This window comes from Gopherus flavomarginatus, chromosome 1 (genome assembly GCF_025201925.1).
Source record: "Gopherus flavomarginatus isolate rGopFla2 chromosome 1, rGopFla2.mat.asm, whole genome shotgun sequence".
Taxonomy (NCBI): Eukaryota; Metazoa; Chordata; order Testudines; family Testudinidae; genus Gopherus; species Gopherus flavomarginatus.
In genome coordinates, this window is record NC_066617.1 from 15458812 (window position 1) to 15472381 (window position 13570).

Genomic DNA, 13570 nt, shown 5'->3' on the forward strand with positions numbered 1-13570 from the left:
TTTATCCTCTTTTAAAATAGTCTCTTGAATCATTATGGAACATGGTATCTCTTAGGCAGACAATGCTGAAACCCTCAAAGCAAGCGATTTAATAGGGACACTGTCAAATTAAAATACATATGTATTTAATAATTTTCTTACCATTTTTGCCATTAACAATTTAGATTATTGAAGTTGAAATAATTTTTTTAAAATTCATTTATTTTTCTCACTATTTTGGCTCCCTGGCTTTGTTCAGTTCCTTTTTCTTTTTGATTTGCATTTTATTCAAATTGGATAAAACCATAAACAGAAGCTGTTTCTCTGTTGTGACTGGGTGACAAATAGTGTAGGACTAGTTTTTATTTTTTTTAAATTATCTTCATTGTTTTTAAGTTCACAAAAGCATTTTTATCAATATGGGGGGAGGGATAGCTCAGTGGTTTGAGTGTTGGCCTGCTAAACCCAGCGTTGTGAGTTCAGTCCTTGAGGGGGCAGAAATCTATCTGGGGATTGGTCCTGCTTTGAGCAGGGGGTTGGACTAGATGACCTCCTAAGGTCCCTTCCAACCCTGATATTCTATGAATCTATATATTTTATCATTCCCCATGTGACAGTGTCCCTTATTAAGTAAAGGCCTTTGTCATCTTGCTGTCTTTTCCTTGGGGGACTGTTAAGGTGAGCGAGTTCATTATTAAATTCTGCTGGCTGTGTTTGTGTTTCAACATATGACTTCTTCTGATGGAATGGCTGAGAGTCTGGAATATTTAAAGGAGGATAACCAGCTACCAGAGGAAAATATTGGATTAAATGTTAAATGAAATGGAGTGAATTGTTTTATGCATACTGCTATCAAACTGTTGAACCAGTTTTGCTCAGTGATTAAGAAAGTTCATTTTGTTGAGAGGACTTTTTTTCTTTTTCTTTTTCTTTTTCTTTCTTTTTTTTTTTTTTTTTTTTTTTTGGTAAGAAGAAACTTTCATTTGGCTTCTCTTCCATATTGCCAGGTGATTTTTTTTCCATTTCATTTTATAAAATTCTTTTTTTTCCACCCTGTTGTTTTGTTGTTGTTTTTTTTGTTTTGTTTTTTTGTTTTCTTCCAACCCATGCACCCCCTGTCTAGGGAAAATATTGCAGCCCCTCCCCTCAGGCTGTGAGAGGGCAGGCAGTCTGGTTCCTCTATTGTGAACACCAGTGCGGCTCCATGAATCTGCTGCAGAAGGTACTCCATAAGTGTCTGGCCTGCACTTTCCTCTCCTCCCCTAGACAGTAATCAAACGCAGCACATCTGAGACACATCTAGTCTCCACTCAAGCCACAGAATAGCCATTTAGTCTACTCCAGAAGCTGCCTGCACCAGAATCGTGTGGCATCTTAGAATCCCAGTGATGCACTGTGACTAGGAAGGCCACATATCCAGTTTCACACTGGAAAGTCTTTCTTTAGTCTCTTCTTTTTATTTCCAGATTATTATAGTGATAGGGAGGCAGAGTTGATGATAAGAAGCTTCTGACTAGAGCTCAGTGAAAAAAATCAATTTTATTTCTGTGGACTGGCTTCAAAAACCAATACAAACCTCAGTTTGAAAGAAAAACAATTCCAGTTAAAAACAGAATGGATATTTTCATTTGAAATTTCACAAAACTCAAAAAGATTTTCCAAAACACTTCATTGCAAGGAAAATCCATTTTTGTTGTTGTTGGGAGGAAGAAAATCAGTTAAAAATCTTGACCAGCTCTTCTTTTGGCAGAGTTCCCTGCCAGGTGGTGAGGGCTTTCCAGCCAGATTCTTTGTTGTTAAAACAACACGTGTACTGTGAAAAATGACTACACATTTTCTTTTCTTTTTTTTCCTTTTTTTTTTTTCTTTTTGTCCCTCAGTTATTTGCAAAGAAAATCAGCCAGCTCAGTTTGTAAGTCAAAGGAAGGTTTGTTTTACTTCCTCCTGCCCCCAATTGCCTGCCCTGCAGACTTAAAATGGGCTCTTTAGAACTGAGCTGGGCTCTATCTCTTATGCTAATAATGTCTCTGGTTTAGCTGACAAAACCGTTGACGATGTGTGAGGCAGCATAGAACTCAACTCGCTCTTCCGTAGCTGGACAGCTTGAAGAGATGCACAGAGAAGAGTTGTCGGAAGAAGGTGCCACTTGCATGCAGTCACTCTTCTAACCATAACCCTACTTTAGGACAAGCTGGGCAGTCTTACGTGAATTTAGGAAGGAGGCTACAGTTCAGCCTCTCTGATAATAGAGATTTCAAGTACAAATCTGTAAAAGAGCCACTGCTATTTTGTCCATTTGCTTTGTTTTTGTTACTTCAAAAAGTCTGAAACTGAACTGTGTTTGCCCATCACCTTCTAAATTACCAAAAAAGATAGATGACACAGAACTCGTCTAATAGCTCTTTTCATACTGGTTTTTTGTGGTTTTCCTGTCTCTAAAGGTCCAGAAGGGGCAAACCTCTTTATTTACCACCTCCCCCAGGAGTTTGGAGACCAGGACATTCTGCAGATGTTCATGCCCTTTGGGAATGTTATCTCTGCTAAAGTCTTCATTGATAAACAGACCAATCTGAGCAAGTGCTTTGGTAAGCAACATTTAATCAATTGAAAAGTAAAACTGTACATGGTGAACCTGATCCCAGAGCTATGGCTTGTAATCCTCAAAAGTACAGAAAGATACACAGACAAAGCAGTTCAACCTAAAAACTGGATTTGGAAAAAAAAAAAAAACCTTCCAGTCTGACATCTACTATGGATGTGTCAAGTACATGAAACTAATTACACCCTATGTGGGGAATGCCATTTACTATACTATTAAGCTGCCTTATTATGGATACCTAATTATCCTCTATTGTATAGCCGAACCTCTTTAAAACTCTCTGTGTTTAACCCATTACTTGTACTTCTGGGTTAAGCACGGTACTGTGCAATTAGTGTTTGTATAGTGTACACATATGTAGCACAGGATATGTTACAGCTAGTTGCTGCCTATACATACGTCTACAAGTATTACAAGTAGGTTCAATTGTCCAGGTGGCATCTGTCGTTATGACAGGGCAGGGGGTGAAGAGGGGTATGGTCATTGTCAGGTTTCATGTAGAATGCTTGACCTGCAGGGAAATTAGATAACTAAGGATCACATGAAGAAGTGTGTCTGATGCTTAAACCCTTCTGAAATAAAACAGGATCTAGGGTTGATCAGATGCATACCAATACCTTAATTACATACATATACTGTCTCTATACTTTGATGTACTGTATTTCAAAATGTAAGTAAACACCTCTGCTTGCAGCATCAATGTATTAAGTTCATGTATCAAGTAACTGATATGATCAGGATCTATGATGATGCCAGTCTACAAAAGAAGCTGGTTTTACATAAACTATCACAGCCCCTCAGCTTTATTTAGAAGCACGTCACTTTCATTTTACATTTTTGGCATCTTATTTGACTTTAGAAAAGCCAGTTTGTGGGGCTAAGGGACTCATCCCAGGTCTCTCCCTGAATCATTTGCAGAGTTGGGAACATAACCCAGGTGTGCTGACTCCCAGTCTGGTGCTCTAAATTTGATACATGCTGCCTCCAAAAAGGAGAGAATCCACTTTCAGCAGACAGGTGGCCACAGACACCAATTGCATTCTTGTTGTCCATCTCAGCAGAGGCTCCAAGGTTTGAGAGGAATAAGGATGAACCCTGCCCTTTCACATCTAGAGAGGTTCCTCCAGGTCAGGGGTGGTATAAGGAAGTTTTCATAGCAGCTGCCTCAGCAGCACCTGCTGTGTAGATGAACCAAAGGGTTTCAGTCTACAAGACTGTTGATCCAGCATCACAAAAGCGAGAAAGTCTGAAAGGAAGGGGGGGGGGGAAATACTCCAGGGAAAGGGTAAGTGCAGTCTGCAATGTGAGAAAGAAAAGCACTGGTACTAATTATTATTAAAAATATTTTTTATGTTTCAGTAGCACCCAGAGATAAAAATCAGGATCAGGGCCTCGTCATATTAAATTCTTTGTAAATGCATAGGAAGAGGAAGTTCTTGCCCTAAGGAGCCTACAGTCTAAATTTAAGACATGATATAACACACAGTTGCAACAAGGAAAGGAAAAATGAGAGGGGAGGCAAGATTCCCACAGGCAACATAAAATAAATGGTTCTTGATGAGGGACTGGAATGGTTTTTGGAAAGAGTCCAGCAGGGGGCAACAACAATGATTAGGGGGCTGGAGCACATGACTTATGGGGAGAGGTTGAGGGAACTCGGATTGTTTAGTCTGCAGAAGAGAAGAATGAGGGGGAATTTGATAGCTGCTTTCAACTACCTGAAAGGGGGTTCCAAAGAGGATGGATCTAGACTGTTCTCAGTGGTACCAGAAGACAGAAAAAGGAGCAATGGTCTCAAGTTGCAGTGGGGAGGTTTAGGTTGGATATTAGGAAAAACTTTTTCACTAGGAAGGTGGTGAAGCACTGGGCTACCTAGGGAGGTGGTGGAATCTCCTTCCTTAGAGGTTTTTAAGGTCAGGCTTGACAAAGCCCTGGCTGGTATGATTTAGTTGGGGATTGGTCCTGCTTTGAGCAGTGGGTTGGACTAGATGCCCTCCTGACATCCCTTCCAACCCTAATATTCTATGATTCTATGACTGGAAGGAGGACAGGATAGCGATTTGACAGACATTTGGGTAAAATGTTCCATGCCTAGCGGCAGAATGCAGGAATTGTGAAAGTGTGTGTGGGAGAATCATAGAATCATAGACTATTAGGGTTGGAAGGGACCTCAGGAGGTCATCTAGTCCAACCCCCTGCTCCAAGCAGGACCAATCCCCAGATTTTTACCCCAGTTCCCTTAATGGCCCCCTCAGGGATTGAACTCACAACCCTGGGTTTAGTAGGCCAATGCTCAAACCCCTGAGCTATCCCTCCCCCCAACAGCATGTAAGCAGCATGTATCAGTGAGTAAATGATTGAGCAAGGCTAGCTTCCTTGACCAAATAGAGTGAAGGGGGTTGGATCTATTTGATTAGATGTGAGAGTGAATAACAAGAGGGTCAGAGGTGGGAAGACTCCCTAAATGTAAAAGTTTGAATCTGATGTGGTGGAGAAAAGGAAGCCAGTGAAGGGACACAAAGAGGGAGACGATGATCAGGAAGATGATCTTAGCAGCTGCATTTTGAATGACTTGAGAGGGAAAAGTGAATGTCAGGAAAGCCAGAGAGGAGGAAGTTGAGTAATCAAGATGAGACGGGGAGGCTCTGGGTGAGCATTTTGTCTGGGTGAACACAAACTGGAAATGATGAAGAGGTTAGCAGAGGAGTGCGGGCGAAAAACCTCAGCGCCAGCACCAGAGGAGAAGGAAAAGAGGGTGATGCGTAAGAGAGGTATACACACTTTAATCTAATCTAGAATAATTCATTAAGACAATTTCAAGTGGAAATTAAAGGGAGCATGTCAAAGTAGATGCATAATACCAGGCTGCAATGCAGTAATTAGCCAGAGCAGAGGTAGAGTGGTAGTCAGGAGTGCTTTGCAATTAAGAGTGGGAGGCCCAGATATGAAAATGAGTTGAAGCTTCTAGGCTCAGGGAAATTAGAGTGCATTATGAAAAGAGCATGTTTAGTCTCCAGGGGACATGAAATTTAAACCAAACCAGCCATAGTGAGTACAGGGAAAGAACACTATCTAAAGGTCAGTGCTGGGGCCTGGGAGGCAGAAGACCTGGGGTTCTGTTCCCAGTTCTGCTATTGACCTGTCATTTAACCTCTATACTTGCCTACTCCCATTCCAGGGCCATGACACTTAATTAATTAAGGTATGCAATGTCCACTGAGATGACAAGTGCTATAGAAGTGCAAAGTATCATCATCATTAGAGCCATGGGAAACCCTTGTTTCTTCCCTGCTCTGCCACAGACATCCTGAGTGACCTTGAACAAATCACTTAGCCTCTCTGTACCTGGGAATAATAGCACTTCCCTACCCACAGGTGTGTTGTGAGGATAAAGACATTAATGATTGTGAGGCACTCAGACACTGCAGTGATGGAGGACCATCTAAGTATCAGAGAGACAGAGAGAGACTGTACTGCCCCTTGTCATACAGCTCATGGACACCACAGCTGTTTGACTGCTGTCCCAGCTGCATATGGTGAGGTAGCAAAATGCTGAACCCTGGCAGGATAAGGGGAGAGTTGGGAGGGAAGGAATGTGAAGCATAATCAAAGGAATAAAGGAAAGTCGTGAAATGAACATGTCACTTAAAAAAGAAAAAGTACTAACAACACTCTTTTTTTCTGTATATTGAGCCAGTCCCCTCTTCTTTTGTTCTAACCTATATTCACTTTCTTTCCTCCTCCGTTGTGTATTTTGTAGGTTTTGTTAGCTATGACAATCCAGTCTCTGCGCAAGCTGCTATCCAGGCTATGAACGGCTTTCAGATTGGCATGAAACGCTTGAAGGTTCAGCTGAAACGCTCCAAAAACGACAGCAAACCTTACTGATCTTAACCCCAGATGCTCACTGCTCTTGTTTTAGCTTTCTTAGGGTAAGTCCCATGAGCAAACCTGCCCTTCTGCGGGGGGGGAGGGGGGCTAAGGAAGAACATATTGCCAACCTTCACCAAGAGACAATTATTTTTACAGTTATCGCTTCCATTTCCCCACTCACCACAAGTAAACTTGGCTGCTGTTTCCAGGCCAAGTAATTACTGAGTTGTGTTACTGTATTTTATTTTGCGACATAATTTATCTCCGTTTTTTTTCTTTCTTTTTTTTAAGGAAATGATATCTTAAGAATTAAAAGCGACAAAAAAAAAAAGGTGCAATTTAACTCTGTGAACCCTGGTGCCATTAGCACACTTAGGGGAAATAAAAGCTGTTTTGTATGTATGGACCCAATCTTATCAGGGTGGCACCAGCAGTTTATAGGTTAAACATAATGGTCTTATGCCAGCAGAAGCACTTATTGTGAGACAATGACAACAAAAAGTCTTTACACTACATCGGTTTGTTTTTTTAAATGATTTTTAGTTTTGTTTTTTGGGGTTTTTTAGGGGTTCAAATCAACATAACATTCTATTAGTCTGATATTACACTGGTTGTCTTTATATTTCACTTTTTTTTTTAAGTTTTCTTTGGTTTTTTGGAAAGGAATAATGTAAAAAAGATTTAGAGATCTGTTTCTAAAGCTACAGGGTTTAAAATAAAAATAAAATAAAATAAAATGAGTGACGATACTTGATGTTTCTTGAGAGATAAATTTAATAATAATAAATAAATAAAAAAGAAAGCCACAGGCCTGTAAATTTTATTTGTAAAAAGCATTTCTATTTTTATACAAAATTTTTACTGCCTCAGAAATAATGGAAGTTATTTATTGCCTATTGTTAACTTATTGGATACCTAAAGAGCAGCTCTCTATGCTAGCTAGATCCTTTGAAGTAGTCTCTAGAGTAATTGTGCCAAGAATGGGCGCTTTTTCACCGTTGAACCCTACATCCTTTACAGTTCATGCCTTTATCCTCTTGTTTGTACTTGTCTGGTTATTTTGTTTGTAGTTTCCATTTTCTAGTTTAAAGTTCAGTTTCTGACTTTTTTCTTCTCCCTACCCCTTATGTTACATTTGTTGAAAATGGTTCTTTCTTCTCTCCTCCCCCCAAAGATGAATCCATCTTCTCTAACGCTTTTCAGATGGATTCGTTTGGGGTTTCATTGTGCTGTTGTTGATGAGTATTGTAAGTTAATGCAAATTATGTGAATGGCTCATAGACTCTAATGATGAAAGATTTGCATTAGTTTTCTCCTGCACCCATAAAAGTGATTTTGTTTCTGCTGCATAGATTCTATGTAACTTTTTTCCTCTTCCTTGTTTTTTCCCTAGACATCTCCATGCCCGTTAGTTCATCGTTTGCCTAGCATGTCCCTGTGGCGTCTAAAAAAAAAAAAAAAAAAAGTTTCATCGTCCCGTCATTGTTTCTGATGTCTTTCTGACCTCACATCATATTTGGTTCTCCTACTGACCTTTGATCTAGTTTGACCTTTGAAATTTGCATGTGACCTCATCTAGCTATGAATTCTGGGAAGTCAATGTGAAAAAACATTGCTGCATTCATGCAAGACTGAAATTTATTATTAGACAAATTAATGATAGGGTTTAAAACAAAAAAAAACAAAAACCTGTGGCAAAAATGTTTTTGCTTGCTTTCTTTTTTTTTTCTTTCTTTTTTTTTGTTTTCCTTTTCCAAAAATAAATAAATAAATAAAATAACAGACTTGAAAGTATTATACAGGGATTGGCATTCTGCCTGGTCACTGGTGACAATAGCAATATGTGTCCAGAGGCACAGAATGTTGGTTTCTAACAGACTACTTCCAAAACAGTTTGAGAAAAAAAACTGTCTGATTTTAAGTCTCTAGAGGTCTGTAATAGTTTTTACATTTTTCAGGCAGTGTAAAGTTTTTTGATAAGGCCATTTTAGGTGGCTCACTTTCTCATTAAAATATATATATAGAACCACTTTTTGTAGATTAGTATAAGAAAATATTTACCCTGTTTTAGGGCAAATGCTACCTATTTGTGTCACCTTTTGCTGAACTGACTCACAGTTAGACAATCCATGGTTTAATGCACATGAAATTACCTATATTTTATACTGTTTCAATGTACAGGAGAAAGGTTACTGTAAACTGTGTTACGTTGGTGCTTCTGTGAATTAAGTTGTGGTTTCATCATGAGTCTTATGGTCTTAAGTGTTCTGTGTTTATAAAAGACAAGTTTGAAATTGGTTTACTTGAACAACAACAAAAAATGAGTTTTAAAAAAAAGTTGTTTGCTTAAAAAAAAAATTTCATGTGAAAAATTAAAAACTATTCCAGAATAAGTTTGTGTTGGCTTGTGACGCATTGATGTCATTTTTTTATTGTGGACAATTTAGATGTGTTTGTGTTCAGCAAAATGTGATCGGTTTTTCTTTTAAAGAAAAAAAAATCAGTGAAAATATAGTGCCAAATTCCAAAGGTACTTTCTTCCTAGAGCTTCAGTGTGTTTCTTGTGTGAAGTAATTTGATAACATGGGTATTTTATTATGTGTTTTGTATAAATCCCTAATATTTAAAGAAAAAAAAGAGGTTAAAAAGTTTGTTAACTTGCTATCCTGTGGTCTTGTTGCCTGAAATTGTTATTGTTTGTTATTTCTCTTTGATGTTTTTTGTAAAACATTGTATAAGTGCCCATGTTTCACTTTTTTAACCACTCTGCACATCAATGCTGTGAAAGCAAACCTCACAATGTATTTTCTTCATAATGTATGGAAACCTCTAAGGTGAGAAAGTTTTGAACTTTTAACCCTTTCCACCCAGAGCTGTCTTGAGTGTTAATACCTTTTATACATTCACCATTTTGCTGTTTATTTTTATATATATATCTATATATATAAATATATATATATATACTTAGTTTTTTGTGGTTTATTTAATACATGGTTGAAATCAGAAAAATGCACAGGGCAGATCTGAAGGACAAAAAATTATTTTACTGCTGTCTAAATTTCTTCTGTATCTATAACTAAAATTATTTAAAACCGTAACTAACTTGTGGTTTTCCTTTTTAGATTTTGGGTTTTTTTGTTTTTTCTTAAAGAGCTTTTAATATGCTGCTGGAATATGCTATTCAGTATTAATAAATAAAATAAAATAAACAATTCTTAATTATCTATTGTGTGAGCCACTCCCAGATTGGAGTGGTTATTCCACCATTTGAAAACATTGAGGAGAAAAAACAATATTTTTGTAATTAAATAAATGAACTTTTTCTTAAATCAGATGCACTAGATCTTCCTGGGTGAAAATTCAATGTGTACTGCAGTTAAACTACTTTTTATGGATAAAGTTTACATATGCTGTAACGCTTGGTGTTATCTGCCATTATTCGTATTGACAATGTATGGGCCCAATCCTACAGACACTCACCCAAGTAACTTTACTTGCGCCAGTAGTCAATAGAATATGTATGTGACTTATGTGGTTGTTTGCTGGATTGAGCCCTGTGCACGGAACCCGAAAAGAGATGCTGGTAGCCTTTTCACTGCCTTTTAAATTTGACTGGATTGCATGTCTACAGCACAAGTAGCCACCGGTGACCAAATTTGGTTCTTTACTACTAGAAAATAGAATCCATTGCCAATTCAATGCATGTGAGCAGCAGTACCTGCTTCTGATAACTAAGTGCCATATCTTCTTCCATTATCTATTTCTATTTGATTATATTCAAAGCCTCTACAATTAAAAGTGAAGCCCTATATGAACAGCATAAAGACACAGGTGGTGCACTCTGTCTCTCGTCCCCAACTTTGTTTAAATGCTCGTTTATGTAGAAGCCCTGGGATGGAAAGGATTAGCTTCTAGTGATGCAAAAAAGTTTCCTCCTTGTAGCACATGCACTTATAACTAAAAGATCTATATTATTCTCACATGTTTTTACTACTGCTGAGGCCTTCCTGCACCCTTTGAGGGCTATTTTGTAATTCTTGCAGCAATTTTGCTTATTCAAAGTATCATCACACATTATATTATATATATGCACCTATATATATAATATGAGAATATAATCTGATTTTTTTTTCTGTTTCACTAATTCTTCTCATTTTATCCACCATATAAACTTCCAGTGGTTTTTCAACGCAGCTGCCCCAGTGCGAACTGCAGGTTTAGAGTCCAGTTAGAATGTTAGCGTTGAATCCCAGCTGCTGTAAACTGGCAGAGCTTCGTATACTTCAGAAGACGTCCCACCCTACCCCCATGATTTATACCAACCGAGGATCTGGCCCAGCATTTTTAGCAGGGACTGTTTCTATGCTTCCAGGTGACAACTGTGGGTCATTGGGGGAAAAGTTGGCCTTTTTAAATAATAATAATAATAAAAATAAAGCTTATATCTCCTTAGAGACAAATTATCTCCCAGTTCCCTTTCAAAATATTGAAAGGAAAAAAGCTGCAAGGGTGCAAAGAGCCTAATAAGAAAGGAAGAAAAACAAGGGAAATTGCTTTCCAAAATTCTAATCAAAGGAACTAACTAGTAGTTTTTCAAACAAATTAGCTAATTGCAATGAAATGGCAGTCCTCAAATGACTAACAAGTTCATCTTTCTTTCACCATAGGGGTTATAGTTCCTTGGCTTGTGCTACTCTGAAATCATATTACTGTTTCTGTTTTTATTATCTTAAGTGCTAATTAACAAAAGGAAAAAAAAAACCTGTAGTTTCATTACCTTTTGGATAATGTCATACAAAAAAACCTATGTATTTGTGTTTTGGGTTTGGGTTTTGGGTTTATTTTTTTTTCGTGCTGTGAGAATTGTTGTTTGTAGATTAACAATACTATTATTTTGTTTAGAATTACAAACTAATTTTTAAGTATTGTCTGAGAGAAGCCAAAGTTAATGCAACTTAGTGGAAACTGTAAGACCATTTGAGTATTGTTTCTGTTTTATTGATGCATTTGGATTTTGTTGTGTGATGGAATTTGAGCCAAAAAAAAAAATAGGCTTTCCTATTTCTACAACTTGATTGTACTTATGCATTTTGTACCAGTGGAACTTTTTATACTGGAGATTAAAAATCAAATGGAATTTTTTGTGGCTTACTCTTGTGGGCCCCCTGACCACGACTGATTTTCGAGTTTGATTTCTGGTTGGTAGAAAGAGAGTTGGTTTTGTTTAGAGAATTAAAAACTTTGGCTTGCTATCTTTTTTTCCTTTTGCTTATATCTAGTGTTTAGAATTTTGTCTTTTAAAAAAAAAAACAAGCGGTAAGTTTCACTTTTTATTCTGTATTGTGCAGTTACACAATAAGATAATTAGAATTAGGAGTACTCGGTCACTTTACGTGGATAAATGTATTAGTTACAACTTTAGGGGTTTGCTTTTTTGCTGTTTAGATCAAAGTTTTTTCTGATTCTTCTGTCCTCATTGTGAACATAACCGTGTAGTTGAAACAGTCAGACTTATTTTTGTAATGTATGTTATTGTGTGATGCAGTTTTTTGCTTCTGTCTCCAATATTAAACCATTTTCCTAATACTTGTCTCTCTCTTCGTGTGTTGTATTGTTGGTGGTCATTATGTGTTGGTAATACATCTACACACCTCACTGTTTCACGTCCCTGTTTTTTTTTTTTATTTTTTCCTATTTGTTGTGTACAGATACAGTCGATTCCACCTAAGTGAATATCTGATTGGGGGGTGAAAGAGGACTTGCACACTTAAGCTGTCTTTGGTTTATTTTACATTTTTCCCCTCCCCTAGTGGTTTTGTCACTTTGATAATCTGAGAAGGAGATCGTTTTAAATATCTATCTGCAAAGTCATGTTAAAGGTGGCTTTTGTTAGTCTTCTGACCACAAAAGCTGATACACACAAACACACACAAACAGAGAAATGTGAGGCTATGTGAAAAGTTTTTTTGCTTTGCTGTTTCAATCAGTCTAGAAGAAGTGGATTACAGAGATCAATTCAAGTGATTTTTTTTTAAAAAATGGCTGTGCTACTGCTTTGCAGAGGCATCTGAAACATACAAGAAATGGAGGCTATAGCCCTGGGATTTCTTCCAAACTGTACAGTAATCTGGTGGCATCTGGTGTTCATCAAAGACTCCTTAAAAACTAATCACAATTTAACTAGAGCTATCACAGTCTGAGAAAAATCTACCAGGTGAATAAGCTTGTTATATATAGTATATGTAAAGACAGAAAAACATAAATAAAGCTAAGTGAACCCAAGCAGAGCTTTTAACTATTAAAGCCAATAGAAGTAAAACATTTTCCCCAAGTGCGCAAATGGGCTGTTTTTTCCTTGAGTGCTTACAAAGTGGATCTTTCTCAGCACTGCATTTTAAAACATCAAATCTCCATGCAAAAAAGAAATATGGTAGCAGGGGGCAGGGGTTGGCTCACGAGAATCACTCCACTGTCCCTTGGACTGGTGACCAATAGAATCAAATAAAATCTGCAAAGGAAAATAAATGCTGCCGTGGTTCGCAAAGTCTCTCTTCACTCTTTTGTCTGATCACAGATATAAAACTTTAAAATTTGGAGAGTAAAATAATCCCACGGGATGAGGAAAAAGCACTCCGAAGTGTTCTCTGGAACTCAAGCCATATCCCCCATCCCCTTCCCTTTGTCCCACTCTCTCTCTCTGATGCTCAGGAATCGAAGACCACTTTAAAGTGCTCTTATGAGACCCAAACAACACTCCTCCCTCTTGTATCCTCTTTTCCGGTCTCTCTGATGCTCTGGCTTTGGCTCACACACACACAAACACACCCGAAACTAACATCCTATTCAGAAGGTCATGGCGTACTGAGTGTTTCCTTAAGGTTTTGGCAGCTATGTTGGCTCCTGTGCTTGGAACAGTTTTGAAATTTTCTGGCTCATGAGTTGGCCTCGTTTTGCTTTTAATTTATTTGTCTTTCTCATTGTTTTTCTTTCTTCTGTGAGCATAAAAGGCAAGTGGGGCATGAGTTCTGGAGCCCCAAGCAAGCTGAAGTCGTCATCTATGGGCTTCATTGTCAGAGTTCAAATTTCTAGCAAACACCTCCTATGCGGCTCTGCTTTTAA

The 13570-nt window shown here is 37.8% G+C and overlaps 1 protein-coding gene across 13 annotated transcripts in view; it reads left to right on the forward strand.

The window, feature by feature from the left end:
• Positions 1-12037, forward strand: part of CELF2 (CUGBP Elav-like family member 2) — a 685040-nt gene extending 673003 nt beyond the window's left edge. For 11 of the 13 annotated variants that reach the window (XM_050936915.1, XM_050936909.1, XM_050936914.1 and 8 more), the window contains 2 exons: positions 2421-2564; positions 6339-12037. In XM_050936915.1, coding sequence (XP_050792872.1) covers positions 2421-2564; positions 6339-6466 — 272 coding nt within the window. In that variant the 3' untranslated portion in view covers positions 6467-12037. Of the gene's footprint in view, positions 1202-2420; positions 2565-6338 lie in introns of those variants that run through there. The other 2 variants (XM_050936906.1, XR_007772143.1) reach the window with 2 other exon arrangements.
• Positions 12038-13570: the final 1533 nt, after the last annotated feature.